The 24,436-nt window shown below is 40.6% G+C and overlaps 1 protein-coding gene across 1 annotated transcript in view; it reads left to right on the top strand.

Annotated features, from left to right (window-relative positions):
* The window catches only part of RCAN1 (regulator of calcineurin 1), a 101,853-nt gene continuing 77,417 nt past the window's right edge, over positions 1-24,436 (top strand). The window contains exon 1 of the mRNA XM_036744815.1: positions 1-731. Within this exon, the coding sequence (XP_036600710.1) occupies positions 447-731 (285 nt within the window). The 5' untranslated portion in view covers positions 1-446. The remainder of the gene's footprint in view (positions 732-24,436) is intronic.

Genomic DNA, 24,436 nt, shown 5'->3' with positions numbered 1-24,436 from the left:
CTCTGCATCTTATTGGCTTTTCCTGGGGGTTCGGCCGAAAAGAAAGCTTTAGCTCCTACCCTCACTTAAAGAACCCGCAATCAAATTCGCTGTTCTCTAGCTTGGGAAAGGTGATGGCCCGGGCGGATTCGCTTCCCTGCAGCCGGGCTCCGGGGAAGGTGAAGTGACTGAGCTCCAGAGGCAGTTCGTCCAAGCGGCGCTCGGGAACGAGGGGGTTAACAGCGAGCCGGACTGAGGCGGTAACGGTGGGAAGGAGCCGGCGGAGCTCCGAGCTGCGCTCGCGCCCTGGGCTGAACGTCTAGGTGCGGGAGGCTCGCGCTCCAGCGCTCGCCGGCCTCCGTGCTCCCCCTCCCACCCGGCGCTCGAGCCAGGCTCCCCCCTCCTCCGGGAGGACTCGCCGCGGCCCCGCCTCGTCCGGGCCGGGTCCGCGTCCCGGTCTGCCCGGGATGGAGGGCGGCGTGCTGGGGTCCCGGAGCGAGGCGGCGGTTGTCACCGTGGCCGGCGCGGCGTCGGTGGAAGGGGAGGAGGCAGGGGAGGAGGCGGTGCCACCGGGCTTGGAGACGACGCGGCGACACTTCTCCCCGTTCGAGGGGGCGGAGGCCCGGGACGAGGGCGGGGGGGACTGGAGCTTCATTGACTGTGAGATGGAGGAGATCGACCTGCAGGACCTGCCCAGCGCCACCATCGCCTGCAACCTGGACCCGCGTGTCTTCGTGGACAGCCTGTGCCGGGTGAGGCTCTAGCGGGGCACCTGACCGGGGCGGGCGAGGAGGGCGGCGGGCAGCCTGCGCTACCCCGGCCGCGCCCTCTGCAGCCCCTCGGGCCGGGCTCCCCGGGGCAGATGGCGGGGCGGGGGAGGCCGCACCTGGCTGCGCCGGGGAGGGGCCGCGGGGGCTCGCCCCGTGCCCGTGCTGAGGGCGGGGGGCACTTGTTGCGCTGTGCGGCCTCGGGGTGACCTGGACCTGCGAGCGCCCAGTGCGGTGCGTGTGTGGGCTGGGCTGGAGGGAGTCAGAAGCGCAGAGTCCAGGAGAGGAGACGTCCGGGTAGGAGCATGGGGGGGGGGGGGGGGGGGCGGCCTCCGACACCGATGCTCCCGGGGGGGGGGGCGTTTCCTTGGGGAGCGGGTCCCCGGTTTGTCCGGGGAGGCTTTCAGTGGCCCCTCCACAAGCCTTCCAGATCTGGGTGTCCTCTCACCCGGGGTCGGAGGAAGAAGCCGTCCAAGGTATTGCGCTTCAAGGGTGTAGCGCTTCGTTCAGCTCCAGGGCCGTTTCCCCATTCCCAGTCCTACGGGGCCTCAAATCGTTCTGGATCCGGACGCTCTGGCCGAGAGCTGCCGCCTGTTGCTGTCCAGCCCAGGACCCGAGCTGCACCCAAGGTGCAGGGTCACCTGCACGACCCCAGCAGCTTTTTATAATGTGACCCGAGGCCTCATCCCTGAGAAACAAGCATTTTGTCATTTCTTACAACCTCCTCTATTAATGGGACACCACTGGAAATGTTAGGAAAGCGGCCAATCAACTGTCCACAAGTATTAATTAAGCTTTTACTGGGTGTGGGGTCTGTGCTAAGACCTGAGAGAAACGAAACAATCTCTGCCCTCAAAGAGCTTGTGTTGTATTAGGAAAATCTGCTTGTGTAAAGGTAATAATAATAGCTCCCATTCGTGTGGCATTTTAAGACTTACAGAAGCTTTCCTTACCGCAGTCCAACGAGTTAGTGCAGATATCCCCATTTTACAGATGAGGTAAGAATCTCAAGAAAGGGACTTTTCCAGGATTATCTATCTAGTATGTGCTATTACCAGAACAACAATAGTCATGATCGTGGGCTAGTACTTATTTATGCTGTTTCATACGTTTTATTATTTGAGAATCATTGTGAAGTGGGTTGTGAAACTGTATTCCAAATTTACATACCAAGAAAACAGGTCTTGAACAGTTTAAGGAACCTGTGGTCAAATAGTAGTTGAGAAAGGACTCAACAGGTTTTGTGATATTCTTTCAACTCTTCATACTGATAAAAACCACAAGATGGTTCTCTGCCTTCTTTTAGTGCCTAATACCAGGGGGACAGTGGATGCAGTGCTGGGCCTGGAGAGAGAAGATGTGAATTCAGATCCAGCCTGTGAAGTTTACTAGCTGTGCACCCCTGGACAAGTCACTTCACCTATTTCAGTTTCCTTATCTGTAAAAATAAGAATAATGATAAAGCCTATCTCCCTGGGTCATTGTGAAGATAAAATGAGATATTTGTAAAGCACTTTGCAAACCTTAAAGGGCTATGTAAATGCTAGCTGTTATTATTAGTGCTATATTGTCTTATAAAGTGTGTCTGTCCAATAATCTGTGTAATCTCCTTTCTCCTTATGGAATAGGCAATTATTTTTATAGGTTTGAAAATTGAGGCCCTGGGCAGTAAGAGCGATTGTTGATGAGAATAACAACTCACGTTTGTATTGCACTTTTAAGAATCGCAGAATGCTTTCCCTACAACAATGATATGAGGTAGATTGTGAGAGTATTATTTTTATTTTACAGATGAGAAAACTGAGGGTCAAACACGATATCTGACTTGTCCATGGCCACATTATTTCAAATTGGAGCTCATATCTAGTCATCTGGTTTGGTTGACTGGGTGGAAGGAAACAAACTTCTAAAATGCTTTTGTAATTAGTCTATTGTGGAACTAATTCTAGGGAACTTATTACTTTGTTAGAGTGATGTCAGTAATGAGCAGAGTACTAAGAAAATTGATTGTAGTACTTAATATATCAAAAGTTCATTTAAAAAACCCTTAAATACTTTGGTGGCAGGGAGAAAAGGAAGTTTTAATAATGACTGGAACTAGTTAATTTTTCATTTAAAATTTGCATCTACATATATTCTGCTAGATAGAATTTGGGCACTAGAATTCTATAATTGGCATTGCAGAAAGAGATTTGCCTCTGAGACTTTTTCTTTTAAAAGTGTGCATGTCCCAAAAGACTTGAATTTTCGCAGCATGGATTTTAGGTTACATTTATCCAGAGTCTATATCTGAAGGCTGCTTTCTAAAAAAAAAAAAATCTCTGTGGAATGGATAATGATTCATATCTAAGTAGGTGCATTATATTCTAAGACCAATTCCATCTATATTCAGGAGTAAGTGATCAATGCCTAACTTTTGTTGGCCCCATGCATGTCTTGCTACATGAACAAAGACATGCTCTGCACAGTGAGTTTCACAATGTAGATAGCCTATGATAGGCAATAAAAGCATTGCCCTTTTCCCAGTGAGGGAGAGAGAAGACAAACCTAGAATCTTTTTGTGATGAGCCAGAGTCATGCAACTGCCAATTACTCATTCTCTGTAAAATAAGGAAGTTAGACTAAAGGATCTTTGAGGTATTTTTCAGTTCTGACATTCCATGACATATGAAATCGCCTTTTCCCTTTTGTAAAGGCACTCCCACCTCCTCAGTTCTGGCATTGGTCAAAATGAACAGGATCTTCAGAATGGAATACTTGAACCTTTTACCCCAGTGCATTGAGGGAGATAGAAACCAAAGATCTCTTCATTGTTTTAGGTCATTGGACAGAGAACTTATCCATTGGCTAAAATCATTATGGGCAGGCCCATGGCTTTTGTATGTTTCAAAATTGGGGAGATACTCTCTCTCCATCTCTCTCTCTCTCTTTCTCTCTCTCTCTCTCTCCCCCTCTCCCCCTCTCCCTCTCTCCCTCCCTCTCCCCCTCTCCCTCCCTCCCTCCCTCCCTTCCTCCCTCCCTCACTCTCCCTCCCTCTCTCTCCCTTTCTCCCTCTCCCCCCCCCTCCCACCCCACCCCTCTTTCCTTCCCTCCCCTTTCCCCTCTCTCCTTCTCCCTCCCTCCATATATACATTACATACACACGTATGTGTCTATATATAAATATATGTATGAATCAGTCATTGTAAGGGGGGTGCGTGTGTATAAATAACTAATCCACTCTATTTGGGCAATATATTTTAGGTAGTTAAGGCTAACAGATTTGTCTAAATATAGTTTGCTTACATGAAGAAATTATCAAGTTAGCAAGCATTTATTAAGTTCCTATTATGTGCCAGTCACTGTGTTAAGCGCTGGGGATACTAAGAAAGATAGAAAAGTTTCTGTTCTCCGGAGGGAGAGAGTTTAAGGCTTTCCTGTTCGAGGAACAGCAAGGAGGCAAGTGACACTGGATGGCAAAGTAAATAGAGGGGAATACGGTATAAGAAGACTAGAAAGGTAGGAAAGGGCAAAATTATGAAGGGCTTTAAAAGCTGAACTGGAGGGTTTTATATTTTATCCTGTAAGTACCAGGAAGCCACTGGAGTTTATTGAATGAGGGACTGAGGTTTACATAGTCAGACCTGTACTTTATGAAGATCAATTTGACAGCTAAGTGGAGGGTGGACTGGAATGGGGAGAAATTTGAGGCAGGGAGACCGACCAGAAGGCTATTGCATAGTCCAGACAGGTGGCAACGAGGGCCCATTTCAGAGAGACGGGTAGAAAAGACAGGATTTGCTTACAGATAGAGGGACTGAGAGTTAAAGATAGAAGAGTTGAGGATAAAGGATGACACTTAGGTTTTGAGCCTGGAAGACTCAGAGGATGATGGTACTCTCATTAGTACTTGGGAAGTGTGGAAGAGGGGAGAGTTTGGAAGACAAGATAATGATTTTATGTTGAACCTAAGGTGTCTACAGGATGATCTATTCGAGATGTCCAACAGGCAGTTGAAGATTTAAGACTGGAGGTCAGGAGAGAGGTAAGGCAAGACAGTAAACATTAGATGTTTACTATAGACCAGGGACTGTGCAAAGTGCTGAGGGTACAAAAAGGCATTATTTGCTTTCAAGGAGCTTATATTCTAATGAAGAAAAACAATACATGAAAGGGAATTGAAAAGAAGTGGGAGGAGAAAGGTACCTGAGAGCCAGCTGTTAAAGTCTGGAAAGTCTAAAACAGAGCTAGGAGAATGAAGGTTGGCCAATCTAGATAACTGCCCAAAATGGAGGCCTTGGGAAGGAACTTAACAATGGTTGAAAGAGGCCAGCATCGTGGAGAGATGTGCCAGGGTAAGAAGGCTGCGGAAGATGAATGTTCTTGGGTCAAGTGGCTCCCCGGCCCAGAAAGAGAATGCAGCTGAGGCATGGTATTGAAGTTCAGAGAGTCAGAAACAGAGCTGGGAGTGGAATGAAGGTTGGCTAGCTTGAGCCTCGCCCCAAAAAGGAGGCCCTAGAAGGAATCACCAACAGGAGAAGGGGACTGGCTTGGGGGAGGGATGTTGTATTGTAAAAGAACAGTGTCATAAAAACCAAGAGAGAAGAGAATATCAAAGAGAAGGATTCACAGTGTCAAAGGTTTAAAGAAGTCATGAAGGATGAAGACTATGAAATACCCATTAGATTTAACAATTAAGAGGTCATTGGTAACTTTGGAGAAAGAAGTTTCAATTGAATGAGGATGTTGTGCATTTAAAGGGATTTACCTTGGCAAGGAGAGGCCACCTTTTCGTGTGAGACAAGGGTAAAAGTGGAGAGAGGTATCAGAGGGGTATAAGGTGAGGCAAAAGGGATAAGAGGGAGCTCTTGGTGAATGGCCTCAATTTTTTCAGCAAAATATGGGGCAGGATCCTCAGCTGAGAGGGTGGTGATGGGAGGGGATGCAAAGGTTTAGAAAAGGTGCTGTGGTGAGTAGAGTACTGACTTGAATAGGGATTGCCTTGCCCCAGCAATTATGTGCCATACATTTGTAGTGGATCCATCCGCTCAGTGATTTTGTGAGTTTCTTCAGTTTTATTCAGCAGCAGGTGAGTAGGAGTGAAGGCAGTGCACAGTAGGAGTAATCTAATGCTGAAACTTCGTAGGGTGAGATCTGAAGTTGTCTGAGCCTTAAAACATAGGCCACAGTGTTAGTTTGAAGTCTAACATTGTCCCTGTTCTTTAAGTCTTCCCATTGTTTTTCCTGTATATTAGTTCATTGTACTGTATAATGAAATCAGTCAATTAACAAGAATTTATTAGACACCTATAATATTCTAGTACTGCATACTGGGGATACAAATATAAGATCATCCCTGCCCTCAAGGAGCTTACATACCGAGAGAAATATATGGAATATGTCAGCCCCTTTCTCCCCTTCCCCTTTTTTTTTCTATTGATTGTATCCTGTAATTTTAGCTGTTAAGGAAAGAAGAGCCTTGGTTTTAATTGCTCATTCATTTAAGAATTTTAAAGGTATAAACAAGTTTAATAACTGTAGCAGTTTATCTCCAATATAAAATCTTATTTTTCTTTATTGCCTGAATTCTAGGTAAAAGATTCTAGCTAGGTGGTGCAGTTGATAGAATGCTGGGCTTGGAGTCAGGAAAGCCCAAGTTAAAATCTGGTCTCAGGGTAGCTAGTTACTAGCTATGTAACTCTGGGCAAGTCACCTAGGTTTGTGATAAACATAGTAATTAAAACACAGCTATAGAAATGATTATGTAAAAGTCATACATTTAAAAAGATTAGATTTCATTGACTTGTAACAAATTAAGAAAAATTAATTGGTGTCTGTGCAAATACTTTATGTACATTCTATAATTGCACCGTATTGTTCACGGTGATACCTATAAAAGGAAAAAAATCAACTAATATATTCTAAAATAAATCAGTGTTTGCCTATATCTTTTAGCAAAGATTTGATTATCTTTCCTGGAACTAGCAAGTAATATGACTATTCAGTCACCTTTAATTAGAAAGGCTATATAACTCTGTAAATCAGAATCACATTAATTAATTTTCAGTGCCTTAGATGCATGTTAGATGCATGTTTTTTCTTGACTAAAATCTAAATTATTACATTTTCCTAGTATAATTGTAGTGGGTAAATAAAAGAAATCTTGCTGACAGAATTTTGAAATTTTTTAATTAATGGGAAAAGATTGCTTACATTAACTTAGGAATTCTTAGAACTAAATTAGGTGAACAAAATGTTATCATACCAAAAGCTGTGGTAAATACAGGGGTATATGGGGTGATAAGGGAAGACTAGCACCTCTGGTGTGAAGGCTTGCTGAGTTCTTTTTAGGGCTGCTCATCCACCTTTGGTGTCCACCGTCACCCCGCTCTCACCTGTGACTCCAGAAACTGTAGCATGTACAACAGTCACACCCAGGTAAAAGTGTCTCAGCAGATGGACTAAACCAGGTTGAAGGTAGTTAACAGACCTCAAACCTGTTGGTGAGTTAGGGGGACGTCTACCCCAAGCATGTGAAGACTTCCTCCAGTGGAATGGGCAGATGAGAATAATTTGATCCAGTGCCATGAATTTGGCTCAAACAAGAGTTGTAGAGTTCATAGAGCTTGGTCAGACATCAGAAATGCCAGGGTCATCCACCACAGCATCCCGGGCCATTGCCAGCCATCCTGACTTCTGTCTTGCCACTGGAATTCAACTGCTGGAGAGAGAGTGTGAGGCTGATAACTTTGTGCAACTCTGCTTCACTTAAATCCAGTTCATCCGCAAGTCAAGATATCACCCCATGATGTCATTGGTCATCTTCAGAATAAAGGACAAACAACAGTAAATACAACAGTATAAATACAAGCCCTGACCCTTAACATTTTGAGCTCTGTAATCACTTCCCAGGTTTCCTCTCTGTTCGTTCAACCATACCTACCCAATAGTGACCCTTGATAGAATAGCTGTCCAAACCTCTGCCCTGGGGCCAGTGATGCTATAGGAACAGTACCAAGCTTGACTGCCCTCTGATTTTGATCTTTCATTTAGCATGCAAGGTGCAAGAATATCAACATGTAATAACCATCAGTGCACACTGCTCACTGAACGTAACATTCAGTACATTTATTTGCTTACCTATAACTTTGGGGGGAAAGGATTGAAACCATTTCATTGTTTACTGCTGGGAAGAATGTTTGAGATATAAAATAATATGGTTAACATGATACATGATTCCAGTTTATGACTCTGAGTTCTTTGAAGCTGCTCTGTATCTATGCATGTTATAGTTAGATTTGTGAAAAGAAATCCTGAAGTTCTAGTAGCATGTTAACAGCTGGGTTATATTACACTGTAAAATCCAGACATTTGTAGGTTATTTTTACTTTACCCCTAGGTATAAACACATGGGTTCTGAGGCTCAGATTATGTATGAAATATCTAGAAGACCCTAGTTTTCCTCCTACATCTTTTATTTGGGGGAAATGAGTAGCAAAGATAAAAGTATGTTCTTTCCCATTATCACAGGGCTCCAGAATTTAGCTGAAAACTTACAGTATCTTCCACATTAAAGACTACATGTGGAAGCACCTACTTTCACATGGTTGTTATGAGGATCAAATGAAATGACTTAGGGAAAGCATTCTGGACACCTTAAAGCACTAAAAAATAATTGAGTTATTGTTATTACCTCATTTCAAAATTCCTTAAAGAAGAAGTAAAATGTTCTTTTTCTTTCATGAATGTTTCCCCTTTCTAAATATTTTGTTTCATTTTGGGGGCATATCCTGCTTCTGCAATAAATTGATTAAAACATTAAAAAAGAAAGTATAAGTGGCTTAATATGTTGTTGGCTACCATTAGACTGACTGAGTCCCAAGACAATTACAAAGGGAAATTAGAAAATAGGCTTTTCAGTCAAATAGAATAGCTAAAGCAGAGGATGTTGTTTCTGGTGTTTATGTTTCTGGCTGTATTCTTTTTTTTTTTTAAATGTCAAATGACACTTTACATTCTTTTTCTTACACATCATTGAGGAGCCTGTTCTCCTGCCCCTTTCAATGTGTCACTGTAATAGTAATAGTAATAGTCATTATATGTATATCAGTGGAAGCAAAATAGACCCTTTGGTGTACATTTTTTATGCTCAATTGTGTAGAAAGCATTTTAAGTGATGGGAGTAGTGCCATCCACTTGAAATGCATTTCATATGTGAATGTGAAGAATTGCCTTCAGTTTCTTTTTTTTTATAAATATTAATAACCATCAAAACAGGGAGGCTGTTGCTTAATGAGATAGTAAACACTCTCTGCTGTGGTCCTCGAATAGTCCATATGGTAGTGATAGAAAATAAAAATAGCTTTTTCTGCCCTTCCTACCAAGAGGGAAGCATTTTTCCAAATACTTTAAGCCAAGTTTTGACATTGTCAAAGAACAAAATTATATTTTGTGGGTAATTATTGAGAAATTACAATGTATTTTAAAGTGCTTTTATTTACCTTATTTCTCTTACCTCTCTTCCCTGAATCCCCATTGAAATTAATGTTGAATTCACTACGTCAGAGTGAAAATGCTATCAGCATTCTCACTGAAATTTATAATTTGATGATTAGCATTTTTGCTTCAGACCCCGTTTTTCTTCATGAATTTATTTTCTGTTTCTTTTTAGCACTGAATCTTTAGGCAGTTCTAAAGAAACTAAATGTTCTGCTGAAAGCGCAGAGAAAATATCTAGTTTTCATGAAAATAGTTTCCTAATCTGGGATCTTACAGGCTTCAGCTCACTAAGGGGGATGTGTTTAAAGCCCTATCCAGTAGCATTTATGGACAGTACTAGTATAGATTGTCTATAGTAAAGCAATAAAGCTACCAGAAAGGATTGTAGGAAACATGTCAAAGCAGCTAAAAGCAAATTTTGCAGTTTGAACCTTGAACAATCCTAGAATTTTTTTCCATAGTGATTTCAGCAGATACAATATAATACTTCCACTTTTACAACAGGAAAGGACGTATTAAAACTAAGCAGTGCTTTCACACTTAAGGATATTTATTTTCTTCCTCTTATAGAGGTTATTGTTCTCTTTGAGACTGTAGATATATTTAGACTATTAAGACTGAAGTTAGGTTTTGTTTGGTTGGTTTTTATTTTAAACTTACAACCATTTAATTCAAATAACTCTTTAGTTTTGTCCCTCCTATTTGACTGAATTTTTCGCTTTTCAGTCAGTTGGTTTGACACCACATAAATACAGCTAGGTACTGAAAGCAAGAAATCTAAGGCAAAGAGAAATACAGGAATTGAAAAGATTAAGAAACATATCATATAACATTCAGCTGAAGAAAGGCAGATATGGCAGCTGTGATATCCAGTTAAGTTGAATTTAGTCTGGAAAGCATTAAAAGAAACAGAAAATGTTATTACATCATTGTAAAAGGAATAAAAAATAATGAAAATCAAATATTGAATTCATTTGCCCTAAATAATTAATGCTTGAACTAATCAAAGAAATCTGACATCTAGTAATAAATTATAAGATATTAATACTTCATTATCAGAATATGATACATTAAGCAAAAAGATAATCTGTTGAATCCTGCGATTTCTTTATGGTTTATTTAGTAAGCTGAAATGAACACATATTTCAGTTAAATTGTTTGAGCTTCTGTAATAGGGCAATAATTTTTAAAAATATATTTGGATGAGTAGGACTCTGTGTGTGTGTGTGTACATTTGTCTGGACCTATTGGGACAAACTCCTCAATAAGAAACTCCCTCTTAAAGTACAGATTGGCACCTGATCTAAAACATATAATCTTAGTTGCCTAGGGCGCTGAGAGGTTAATCGGGATAGGGAACCTGTGGCCTCAAGGCCACATGTGGCCTTTTAGGTCCTTGGATGTGGCCTTCTGACTGAGTCCAAGTTTTATAGAACAAATCCTTTTATTAAGGGGATTTGTTCTCTGAAGTTTGGCTTCAAAGGGCTGCACTTGAGGACTTAGTGGGCCACATGTAGCCTTGAGGCCACAGGTTCTGCACTCCTGGGTTAAGTGATTTGCCCAGGGTCATGCATATAGACTGTATATGGCAGAGGAAGGATTTAAACTTTAGTCTTCCTGACTGAGGTTAGCATTGGATCCTCTTTGAGGATTTCTTTTTTGAGTGTGTACGGGATATGAGGACACCCATGTGTCATTGTATTAGACAAGTAAAACTTCAATGACTAGGCATTGTGCCTTGAAACAGAAACCCAAATTAGTGTTCTGCCTACTATAGTAAAAGACAAGTCTGCACAATGCAAAATATCTCAATGTAAAGTTAAAGAAAATCAGTCAATTATCTGCATTTACCAAGTTATCCAGCTTGTCCGGTCTCTTGCCAATGAACCTTAAGATGATTCAATATGAATTTAGTTTTTTATCTAGTGTTTTGGTGTTCTGTTAACACTTTTTATCTACCCATTTAGTGATCTAAAATGAGCTCGTATTCTAAACTAGAACTGTCCTTGGTTATGTCCTTCTCTATAATAAGGCAGAGCAAGAATCAACCCTATCTAAGGAGGTTGGAAAGTTCACAAACATGACAGAGAAGGAAAGCAAGAAGTACCACTTCATCACTGGAGCAATAATACAGGGGTTCCTCCAGTTGGGTGGAAGTAGACCCTGTGAGAAGGCATAGGAAGCAATTTCCCATATTCCTCAGAATAATAGTAAGGATCCACCAGTGCCAACAAGACAGAAGCCATACAAAAGATGAGCAGGTTCCTAGTCATTAGTGACTTGCTGATGAGCGTCAAAGAGGCAACCATTATATCATCCTCACATGAGCAATCCAGAAAGCCTCCTAGGTTTTGTCAAACTTGATGTTTCTTAAACAGCACTGGATAATTTTGAAGTACATCATTTGAAATCTAGCCCCACTTCCTTCCCACTTTTTTCTTTATTTCTCTTGAGAGTCTGATCTTTTGGTCATCCACATAAGTAGTTATCAAAATTTTTGGTCCGAGGACCCCTTTTCACACTTAAAAATTACAGTAGAACACTCCCCCAAAGAGCTTTTGTTTGTGTGGGTTATATTTATCTATATATACCATATTCAAAATTAAAACATCTTATTGTAAAATAATTTTATCTTAGAGGACCCCCTGAAAGCATCTTGGGGACCCTCAGGAATACCTGCACCACATTTTAGAATACTTGCTCTCTCTGAATTTTATTATTTAATAAAGTTTTATTCAATAACTTCAGCACAGTAACAGGATATAAAACAAACCCACAAAACCATCAGTCTTTCTTTATATTACTAATAAAACTGAGCAAGAAGAAAAAGAAATATTCAGTTCAAAATAATTACAGAACATCTAAAATATTTGGGAGTCCACCTGCCAAGAAATACACAGAAATTATATGAATACAACTACAAAACATTTTTTTGCACTAGTGAAGAACTAAACAATTAGAGATATTAATCACTTATGGGTGGGCAATGTCAATATAATAAAAATGACAATGCTACCTAAATCAGATTGCTTACTCATTGCCATACTAATCAGATTATTAAAGGTTAGCTTTGTAGAGCTAGAAAAATAATATCCTAGCACAGGGATAGCCTAATCTTTGAGAATCTAAGCCACTTTTCCCCAAGAATATTTGAGTTCCTCAATAACATAAGGGATAAGGTCACCTAGTAGGTAGAAATGTCCTTTTGTAGTTACCTTCCATTTATACTGTATATATCTTTTATGTACATACTTAATATGCATGCTTTCTTCTTAAAAGAATGTGAGCTTCTTAAGAACAGGGACCATGTTTTTGCCTTTCTTTAAAGTGCTTAGTACAGTACCTGACCCATAATAATGATTGTTGACTAACCTCTGAATTTAAGCTTAAAGTTTTCAGTCTCTTATCTTTATTTGGTATATGCTAAGAATTTTATACTTGTGGGATCTAAATGGCATTTTGCTATCATTGGAGAAGGTTCCATAAGATGAAGGAACTTTTTAATATGTTTTCTGGTGGAACTAATATAGCTTGATGAACATCCATGTAATCAAGATATTGAGGAGATGTTTTGGTTTGACTCCCTCTTTAATTTGGAAGCCATACTTAGTCCTACTTGGGAGAGATGATAGTGGATTTAAGACCAAGCAGAACCATAATAGGCTTAAATTATCTCTCTGAAAAATGGCATAATCTACATTCTTTTCATAATTTACATTGATCACTAAATCAGATACCTCTGTATAACTCCTCTATAGTTTCTGGTGGCAGAAACTGGGCCTGAATTGTTATCAATAATTCTTTTTCACATTGTTCTTCTATACATAGCCTATATTCCAACCAAATTGGACTGTTCCCCATTTCTTATAAATATCTCTATACCTCTCATGCCACTTTTTCTGCTTGTACTCTCCTCTTCCCTTTTGTTAAAAGCTTGTACAACCTTCAGAGCTCTGCTTAAGTGCCATCTCTTCCATGGTCTCTCCATGTGGACACTGTCTTCTTTCTTCTAGGCCTTCCCATTGCCTATATAGTTCCTTTTTTAGTACCATTTTTATGGCACTCATCACAAACAGTAATATAATATATTACAGTAATTTGTGTATTTACTTTTTCACCTTTAGATTATAAGATCCCTATGTAATGAGGCCATGTCTTACTAATCCTTGTATCTCTTATAATGTCCATTTTCATTGAGAATATTTCTTTAACACAGAAGGCACTTAGCAAAAATATGTTGAATGAAGCAAAAAGAACTAGGAACTAGGTTATGTAAGTTACCATATAAGGTTATATATAGAACCAAGTTAAAGGCCCCCAAAAGACCAGCTTTATTATTTTTCTCCATTTTTTTATCCTTTCCTCTCTAATGTGCATATTCTTTACGAGTGTTTTTCCAATGTTAAGGCACAAATGATTTGCTCTCTAATTATTCCTTCCTTCGTTGTCCTGTTCTCTTGGAAATGTAGACTATAAATGCAAAACAGGTCCTGTAGCAAGTATTCAGCATTAGTTCCAATTGCTTATAGCACCCATACTTGAAGAAAGTATATAGAAATTCAGTCCTGTAGCTCCTGTTTTCTCTGTTAAGATGGTGCATATCCCTCACCCTTGCTACCTCCTGCTTCCCAGTTACTATAAACAGAAGGCATATTCATGGATTGAATTCCTTGGTGGCTATAATAGTCACACAGGTTGGAAACTTCTACTCTGAAGCTTGAATATTGGGAGTTTAGGAACTCAGGGAATGAACAGAAATCATCTGGTCTTCTCTATGTTCGCTGCCAAATCTGATGCCAGAGAACTTACAGTCTAGTGGAGGAGACTGAAAATTTAAATACCAATATAAAAGATGTACATTTAAGTACAACAGCAAAAGGGATATTACAAAACAGTGTTCATTGCCAAATGAGGAGTGATGCTGATAGTTTACGTTTGTATAGTTCTTTGTGGTTTATAAGTTTCACATTATCATGTCTTATACAGTAGTCCTTTGAGGTAGGGAGTATTATTATCCCCATTTTACATGAGGGGGCAGCTAGATGGCACAGTAGATAGAGTGCTAGGCCTGGAGTCAGGAAGGTCTAAGTTCAAATGAGGCTTCAGATACTTACCAGCTGTGTGAGCCTGGGTAAGTCACTTAGGCTCCTCTGCCTCAGTTTCCTTATCTGTAAAATGATAATAATAGCACCTACCTATTTAGGAGAGTTCTGAGGATCAAATGAAATAATAACTGTAATGGCATAGTGCCTGGAATATGTTAAGTTCTCCGTAAATGTGAGCTTTTATTATATGAAGACATAAGCTCAGATTGCAGAATAAAATCCTGGAGATACATATCCCTCCTCTTCCCCAAAGAAAATAAAAGAAAAATGTGATGTATAAAAGAAGGATAGAATCCCATGTTGTATATTTATGGATTATGAGTTACTATTGGTAGTTGAATAAAAATATAAAATGTTAGAACTGGAATGGAATCTAAACCCCTAATTTCACAGTTAAAGAAATTGAGTGTGACAAGGTAGAAGCGACTTGTCCGAGGTCATATAGCTAGCTAATTGCAGAGACTAGACAATAATCCAAATCTCCTGGCTTCTGATCTACTGCTTTTATCACTGTGTCACACTTCCTTTTATTTACTATATGTAGAATCATGCTTCCTCTTTTCCCAAAAAGTGAAAGAGCAAAAAACGACAAACACCTACCTGCAGTAGTAAAAACAAAAAAATGTTATGGAACATTGTTAGTGCTTAAGATGAGGGTTAGGCCTATCCACCAAAGCCAGTAATAAGGGTTTCCACTGTGTCTATTATATATCCCTATTATACATCAAGTACTTTTATAAAATCACATAAAGCTTCCAAGCTACTGGCTGAACCACTTATCAGTGTGACCATGGGAAAGTCACTAGACTCTGGGTGTTAATTTTCTCATTTGTGAAATGGCTTAGATGACCTCTAAGATTCCTTTCAGTAGTAAATCCATGATTTATGCTCCTCTAGTCCATTTATCTGGGGTGGGGTGGGGAGGGAGAGGGGAGGGTAGAGAATGAATGAGAATAAAAGGCCAGCAGTCACCACTAGGGGGCAAAGTAACTTCATTTATGTTCTGTCCTGAATCCAGTCTGGTAAATGACGTTGCTTTTGCTTCATCTAGCAGGGAAGAAAAGTATAGTTTTAGATGTTAAAGTTATATGGAAGTATCCTCCAAGCAAAGGTGTTATCAAAATGTGCTTACAGGTAGAGCTTAAAATTATGTAAGAACCAAAAAATAAGTGATATACCCAGTGAATTAGATAGGCTACTCTGAGAGGACCTAGTATGGAAAAGAGTTCTCAAGATACTCACAGTTTTGTTAGGAAAATGAAAAATAAGGTAGTTTCGCATATATAGAAGGAAAACAAGATAACTAACCTGACTCTAAACATTCTCATGTATAAATTTGTATTCCATTTACTCAAATGTAGTTTTGGTTATTCTATGACTTAAATCATTACTTTAGAAAAAAGAAAGTTCAGATAGAGGAACTCATCTGATGAAACAAATGTTTTATTCAGGGATAATGAGATTTCCCACAGAAAACCTTTGGGAATTAATCAAATTTCTACATAGATTAATTTTAAAAGCAAAAGGAACCCCCCAAAACAAACAAAAAAACTTGCAGGGGCAGTGGACTGTAGGAAAACAGTAGGCATTGGGGGAAAGTTTTCTCTCACATGGGAGTCTCTGCCCTCAAATAGTACTGGCATTAACTACTTTCTGGGGCTGCATGCTGTCAATATTTCTCTCTTCTGGAGCCAAGATTGTGGTGGACTGATACAGCTCACCACCACTGTTATTAGACATCTACTTTTCCAGTGGTTAGTTGAGCCTGTGGCCCTCTAGTGGCAACTGGGTCCTTCCAAGACTTAAATCAGCAGATAATGTTGCAGCTCTAAAACTAGACTAACCTTTAGAACATTTAACTGAGTTACCGTTCGTGAACTGACCTCAAAAAACCTTTTTTTCTTTTTTAGTTTAGTTCTAGAAGTTATTCAGTCCTTTTATTTATTTATACATATTGGGAGGGTGCGTGGAGTAGTAGAGAGAGAACTGACCTTGAAGCCTGAGTTCGTCACACCTCTAACACATGTTGGCTCTATGACTTTGGGCACCCTCTCAATGCTCTAGACATCTTTCTAAGACTTTAAATTGCAGGGAAGTACATTGATAGAGAGAGTTTTTCCATTTGAGAGTTTCCTTTATTACTGAAATTACAAATCCACTCCCTCCCTACACACACACACACACACACACACACACACACACACACACACACACACACAGCTTCCTTACTAGATCAAATCTTTATTGAACTCAAGTGATTGCATTACTCTGTTTACAGAATGACCTTGCTTTGGGAACCAACCATAAACCTGTGGGAAATAAATACACTTCTCTGAAATGTTTTCATGAATTTGCCAGGTAGCCATACTTAATTTTTTCTTGTAGCCTTCTTCTGCCATCTGTCCAGTTAGTCTTCCTTTACATTTACAGTAATACTATTTATGTATCATATGTTATATATTTGTTTCTTCAGGAATCTGTAGTTTCATTGGTATAAAACAGAGGTATCAAACTCCTCTCCATGGGCCAGCAGGCAAAACTCCCAAGTGCAGCCCAAATGGGATTAAAATGTAATTAGAAAATGCTTAATAAAATAAAAATACAAAAAACAAAAAGATACTTGTTTGATACCACTGGACTATAAAACAACTCTTGAGTAAGGAAATTCTGTCTACCAATGTAGATCAGCAATTGTTATCTAAGTTTGTAATTGTAGAGAGCTGCCTCATCCACTGAGACATTAAATGACTTTCCCAGGTTCACATCACATAGCTGAGGAGGAAGTTTAACTTTGGTCATTCCAACACTAAGGACGGCTCTTTATCCACCATGCCTTGCTGCCTTTCATTTGTTACATCAGAATTTCTTATTCTTTGATTGCACTTTAGGTATTCTGTAAAGTGAGCTATATCTTTCAGTTTGAATCTATACTTATGCATATTGCATATGTGCATATACATATGTATATACATATGTGTATGTATAATACATGTATATGTCTATATATGTATATACACACAATAATAACTAGCATTGGTGTAGCACTTATCATATGCCAGGCACATGTGCTAAGCACTTTACAAATACTATCTCATTTAATCCTCACTAGCAAAATTAGTAGTATTGATACTTTGTTTATATCTGAAGCCTGATCAAGAAAAAAGGCCAATATATGTGTGTAAATATATACATATCTTTTTCCCCCCCAAAATGGACCTCAATATCTGATTCAGCTAGCAATTCCATATATTGAAATTCAGATATTAAAATAAGCAACATCAAAATTGAAATGTTATTATAAATCTGATCATATTTTCCCAGAAGCAAATAAGGTATCTTTTAAAGCGATACAGACTCTTTTTGGCCGTTAGAATTGTGTGTTGTTCAGTGGCATTGTTTTGTAGAATCTAAGGTCATCTCTTTGATGTGAGGTTTTGGGGTAAGGCTTAGTTGGCAAAAGTATCTTTTTATTTGTTTTGTATACATATATGTATTTGTATATATATAATTTAAGTGTATATGTATGTGTTTATGGATGGATATGGCTTTCTCATCAGAATGTAAGCTTCTTGAGGGCAGGTACTGTTTTGGTTTTGTCTTTGTGGCCCCAGTGCATGACACATAGTTGTTGTCGTGTTTGTCCTTCATTCTCCAAGAGGACCATGACGTCAGGGAAATGATGACATGACTCGCAGTTGACTTTGATTTGAGCGAGGGAGGGCTGTGAGAGGTCACCAGCCTCACCTTCTCCTCCAGAGCCCTCTGGGTCCAGTGACCAGATATTCATCAGGTGAAACAGTAAGGCAATAATAACAACGTAAAGGATAATTGTCAAAATGCCTATGTGGTTCTGTATCGCAAAGTATGCAGGGCTCTCCACATAGAAGGCAGAAGAAGTAAACCATTTATTCAGACACCAGAGAACCAGATCCCATAACCAAACGCTCAGCTCCCACAGCCAGTCAGTCCACTTCATCATAACAGCAAGGAACTGAAAACATTCAACATACAATATCACAACATGGAGCCTCTCTGACCCCCTGCTGGGGTCTTCCCCAAAACAAACTCACAGCTAAGTCAGTCTGTTCAGTTCTAAAAATCACAAGGGTGGCCATTAGCAGTCACCAGCAGCCATAACATCTCTCTCTCTTTAAGCATTTTCTGTGACATAACTTCCTTTTCCTATCAGGAAACTCCTCCTACCACATGTCTTAGGCTTCCTATGAGGTAAGCAGGTCACATGGCCTATTAATGGGTGGGAAAGATCTTCAAATCCAAATTGCTACTATACCAGGATGACTGGAGGTGGCCCAGAATGCATTGGGAGACCCTAGCCCTTTTAGGTTAAGGTCTTTTCAGGTTCTCACTTTGAGTGAGGTACCGCCCATTGAGTGAATAGGCCTCTTTAAGAAGTTATTCAAGGGATGGCCCCTTTAATCAAAATTGTAGAAACGTATCCTGGGCCATCTCCAGTCATCCTAGCCAATATCAGGCCACTGGACCCAGCTGGCTCCGGAGGAGAAAGTGAGGCTGGTGACCTTGCACAGCTGTCCATCACTCAAATCAAAGTCAACTGCAAATCATGTCATTATTTCTCCGATGTCATGGTCCTCTTTGAGAGTGAAGGACAAACACAGCCTGTGAGTAGCCTCTCCTTCTCCTCTCCCTCTCCTCTCCCTCTCTCCTCTCCCTCTCTCCTCTCCCTCTCTCCTCTCCCTCTCTCCTCTCCCTCTCGTCTCTCTCTCCTCTCCCTTTCCTCTCCCTCTCCTCTCCCTCTCGTCTCCCTCTCCTCTCCCTCTCCTCTCTCTCTCCTCTCCCTCTCGTCTCTCTCTCCTCTCCCTTTCCTCTCCCTCTCCTCTCTCTCTCCTCTCTCTCTCTCCTCTTCCTCTCCTCTCCTCTTCCTCTCCTCTCCCTCTCCTCTCTCTCTCTCCTCTCCCTCTCCTCTCCCTCTCCTCTCTCTCTTCTCTCCCTCTCCTCTCTCTCTCCTCTCCCTCTCCTCTCTCTCTCCTCTCCCTCTCCTCTCTCTCTCTCCTCTCCTTCTCCTCTCCCTCTCCTCTCCCTCTCCTCTCCCTCTCGTCTCTCTCTCCTCTCCCTCTCCTCTCTCTTTTCTCTCTCTCTCCTCTCCCTCTCCTCTCCCTCTCGTCTCTCTCTCCTCTCCCTTTCCTCTCCCTCTCCTCTCCCTCTCCTCTTCCTCTCCTCTCCCTCTCCTCTTCCTCTCGTCTCTCTCTCCTCTCTCTCTTCTCTCCCTCTCCTCTCTCTCTCCTCTCTCTCTCCTCTCCCTCTCGTCTCTCTCTCCTCTCCCTTTCCTCTCCCTCTCCTCTCCCTCTCCTCTTCCTCTCGTCTCTCTCTCCTCTCTCTCTTCTCTCCCTCTCCTCTCTCTCTCCTCTCTCTCTCCTCTCCCTCTCGTCTCTCTCTCCTCTCCCTTTCCTCTCCCTCTCCTCTCCCTCTCCTCTTCCTCTCGTCTCTCTCTCCTCTCTCTCTTCTCTCCCTCTCCTCTCTCTCTCCTCTCTCTCTTCTCTCCCTCTCCTCTTCCTCTCGTCTCTCTCTCCTCTCTCTCTCCTCTCCCTCTCCTCTCTCTCTCCTCTCTCTCTCCTCTCCCTCTCCTCTCTCTCTCCTCTCCCTCTCCTCTCTCTCTCCTCTCCCTCTCCTTTCCTGTCCTCCAAGGTATTGACTGAAAAAGAGTCTGTTTCATTATTGTCTACTTTTCCCTTTCCTCCTCCTCTTTTGCATTGTGTTTGGGAATCCTCCACATGAGAAACAAGCCCTTTTATTAGTACTTTGAGATCCTTTAGATGCCTAACATTCTCTGTCTTATCTAGTCAGGAGATAAGTCTTTATCTTCTTATCACTCAGTGCTACTCTAGTTTTCCATTAGTGTGTGCCAGGAAAGATGATCCCCCTCTTGGCTATTCATACTACCCTGGAAATGGCTTGCTGTGCTTTTATTTAAATAAACCCATTAACAAATCTTGATTTCTACCCCCACTTATTTGTTTTCCAAATTCAACCAAATAAATAATAAGTAATGGGGCTTTGCAGTAAGAGTGAGAAACACTGTGGCATAGTGGATAGAAAGGTGACCTCAAAGTTATCAAGACCTGGATTCAAGTCCTACATCTGATATGCACTGTCTACATGATCCATTAACCTCTTAGTATTCCAGGCATCTCTCTAAATCTGTAAGTTGTCTAACAGTGGCTGATCTGCATTGGCGGAGGACGTTTCCTAACAAAAAGCTCGCTATACTAATGAGATCACAGTTCTGAACCAAAACTAAACAAAACAAAAAATGTTGTAGGGACAGGAGTTGGGGGTATCATAGGCCAGGGCTGGTTTAGTACCTAGGTTCAAGTCCAGGCTAGTACCTCAGGTTCAAGATTAGAATGAATTGAGATATTTATTATCCATCTAATAATAGTTGACCAGGGGAATAGAATAGATGGGAATAAGCATTTATATCATGCCTACTATGTACCAGGCACTGTACAAAGTGCTTTATAGATATCTCGTGTGATCCTCGCATCAATCCTACAAGAGAGGTATTATTATCCCCATTTTATAGTTGAAGAAACTAAGGCCAACGGAGGTTAGTTGACTTATCCAGGTTCACACAGTGAGTGTCTGAGGCTGAATTTGAACTCGGGTCTTCTTGATTCCAGGCCCAGCTCTCTATAACATTCCACCATCTAGCTGCCTCGGTAGATTTACTTATTATAGCAATGGAAAGATATTCAGCCAAGCATACAGCATTGATTAAGTTAAGCACAGCTTCCCTTCCTGTTTGTTTCATTTTGTGTGTGTGTGTGTGTGTGTGTGTGTGTGTGTGTGTCTATACACAGAGAGAGAAAGAGCAAGCAAGGGAGCACTAGCTTCAGCTACAGCTTCTCCTGGCTTTATTCTCTGATGACCAGGAAACTATGTAGGTAGCCCCAACATTACCCACCCTCCCCTCTCAGCCACTTAAGTTCCAAGGACAGTTTCATGTCTTACAAGTAAAAGAACTAGCCCATCCCTATGGCAGGCACCTGTGGTAGATATTCCTCTACCATAGTTGATAGAGAATTTTACCATCTTCCAGTTTTATAAGGTCAGGCTACATCTTTTTAGAGTAGGACCAGTAACTAATTTCTGGATCTGGGGAATAGCTTATTGAGCTCTTGTCATCTTTCTCATCAAAAGGACTTACTCATTAGAAAATATGACTCTACTCAAGTAAAACTCTCCAGTTGTACTTGTCTATATTAGGTTACCAAAGTGAATTTTTATTGGCATTATGGAAAAATGTCTAACATTTCTTGTCTGTTAAAGAATCCAGATTGTTACATGATGTTTCATTTTCAACCTAGTTCACTGGTTGAATATCACCATGTTAGCTATTACTATTTTCTTACTACAGATATGGACATTCACAGATGGACTCTAAATTAATCTTTTCATTAGTTTTAAGTAAGTTCAAGCAGAACATGTATTGATTATCAGTAAACAAGAAATTAATAGGTCTTCAACATGATTTGAACTTTATTGCTATTGAAGTCCTTTAGAAATCATTGCATATGGCTAGGGGGATTCAAAAGGGAACTCTGAAGCAATAAAATCACTACATTATACAAATAGTGTCCCTTGAAGTGTGTGTGTGTGTGTGTGTGTGTGTGTGTGTGTGTATAACACATCTTCTGCCTTAGAATACATTCTATTTCAGTCAGCAGTTGAGATACCCTTTGGTATGTCTGTCTATCTCTGTGTTTATGCTGTTAGGTGAACAAATAGTTGACGGCTTCAGCTCTTTGTAGTGGTCAGAAAGGAATTATCATTTCCTTCATATTATGGCTCTGGGGCATTCTTAGGAGATAGAACCAAAAGATCAGTAACAAATGGGTCTAAGGGACACTTTTAATGGCTCTGTTTTTTTTTTTTCCCAGAGATGAAATAGAGGAAGAATAATTTCTTGCTTGCTCAATATGATGACCTGTCTGCACTTTGGTTTTCTATATGATATACACTCTGTGGCTGCAGTTATTTATGAGGGCAGGGATGCACCTTGTTTCAGTTCCATAATGCCTAACAAATGTTAACACTTTTGGTAAAAATGAATGAGGAGTAGGTACAAAGTGAACAACATACAGAATATATTCTTGTTTTTCTTGTGAATGCTCCGATCAGTCTGGATAGAGACAGTTGATATAAGTCTTGATACATTGCCTCTTTAGTGCATGCAAGAAAGTCCTGCTTTTCTGTTCATGGAGTGATCTTTTGTGTAATAATGTGACTTTTGTGTAACTTTGGCAAATCTTGTTAGTTGTTTTTAACAATCTTTTACAGGACAGATAGGTTTATTCAGTGGATAGAGAGCTAGTCTCAGAGCCAGAAAGACTTGGACTGCTGACAAATACTGACTCTAGGCAAGTCACTTATCTTCTCAGTCCCTGCCCCCCACCCCACAAGCAAGTGTATACCAAACTGCATTGGTACAGGGAGTTTGGGAGTTTCCTAAACCAATCTGTTCTTCAAACAGTGCCATAGACATGTCATAGGTCTCATCTCCATCCCATATCTGTTTCATGGCATCTTTAGCAGTTTGCCCCATCTTTTCAACCTGGCAACTTGAGAGATGAAGCACAGCAGTAATTATTTAGATAAGATTCTTTTTTTTTTTTTTTGCAGGGGGGAAGGCAGGGCAATTGGGGTTAAGTGACTTGCCCAAGGTCACACAGCTAGTGTGTCAAGTGTCTGAGGCTGGATTTGAACTCACAGCGCCACCGAGCTGCCCCATTTAGATAAGATTCTTAACCTATAATACAGGGTGCCCCTGAAGTCTGGACACATAGGAAATCTCATTAACAGTTTTGCCGAAGACTCTGTGTTGTTCAGTGACTTTTTTTTCTGGGGTATGCTAAAGGAGAAGGTGTACTCAATGAAAATCACAGATGCAACACACTTGATTGAACGCGTAAAGAGTGAATGTGCTAAAATTGATGACAATGTGGAGTTATTGCATCGAGTTCACCTGAATCTTGCAAAGCGCATCAACCTTTGCATCACAAATGATGGAAATCATATTGAAGATATTATTTGTTAACATTCCAATTAAATAAAATGTTGAAAATTTCATTTATTTCATTTTTTGAAAATATGCATTTTTGCCTATGTGTCCAGACTTTAGGAACACCCTGTAAAAGCTAGCTGAGGTGATAGCTATGATAGCTAAAATCAAAACTAAAAACAAATGTAGCATTTCCTCTAGAGCTATTCCCTCAACTCATGCTCACAGATTGGGTCTCTACTGAGACACTTTCCCCTAGATTCGGTGTTCCTGTGGGTCTCCATTCCTAAAACTATGGTTCACTGAACTCTGGTAGTAAGCTTATCTTTCATAGTCAACCAGAGGACATAATCAGGCATTTACTGAGATTGCATTGTAATATCAAGAGTACCAAAACATTTCCCCTATAAATATAGGTCTCTTTCTCCCCCAGTTGTGCACAGCATTAGTGGGATGAGTAGACAAACTGAGAGTACATTAGTAAAAACATTACGCATTTAAAGAACTCATGTGGACAGGGCAACTCACCTCCAGCATCTCAGGGCCTCAATGTCTTTTCCCTTCTTGTGGTGCCCTCATGCTGCTCTCCTTGTCCCTGCTGGATAGTAAGGATGGTAAGGGCTGTTTGTCTTAACTCACCAAGCTTTCACTCCTGAGGTCTGCCTCCTGCATAGCTTATTTCCTCCTGAGTATGATGTTCCCTATGTCTTGCTCTCTTCTCTGCTGCCAGAAGTCACAGTCTTCAAAACTGCCTCCTGTGTGTCAGTTGACTCCTTAGCATGTGTCTGCATTTATACTTCCATTACTGACTTTCCTGGCTTCTTTTAAGTCCCAACTAAAATCCAGTCTTTTACAGGAAGCTGTTCCCAACCTTTCTTAATTCTAGCACCTTTCCTCTATTAATTATTTCCTATCCTGTATATAGGTTGTTTGTATATATTATGTCTCCTCCATTAGAATATAAGCTACTTGAGAACAGCAACTGTCTTTTGCCTCTTTTTGTTTCCCTAGCACTTAGCACAGTGCCTGGTACATAGCAGCAGCTTAATAAGTGTTTATTGATTGAT

The sequence above is a fragment of the Trichosurus vulpecula genome, chromosome 2, assembly GCF_011100635.1.
Source record: "Trichosurus vulpecula isolate mTriVul1 chromosome 2, mTriVul1.pri, whole genome shotgun sequence".
NCBI classification, from domain to species: Eukaryota; Metazoa; Chordata; class Mammalia; order Diprotodontia; family Phalangeridae; genus Trichosurus; species Trichosurus vulpecula.
The sequence above is the reverse complement of the archived record's forward strand: the minus strand, read 5'-3'. Positions and strand labels throughout refer to the sequence as shown.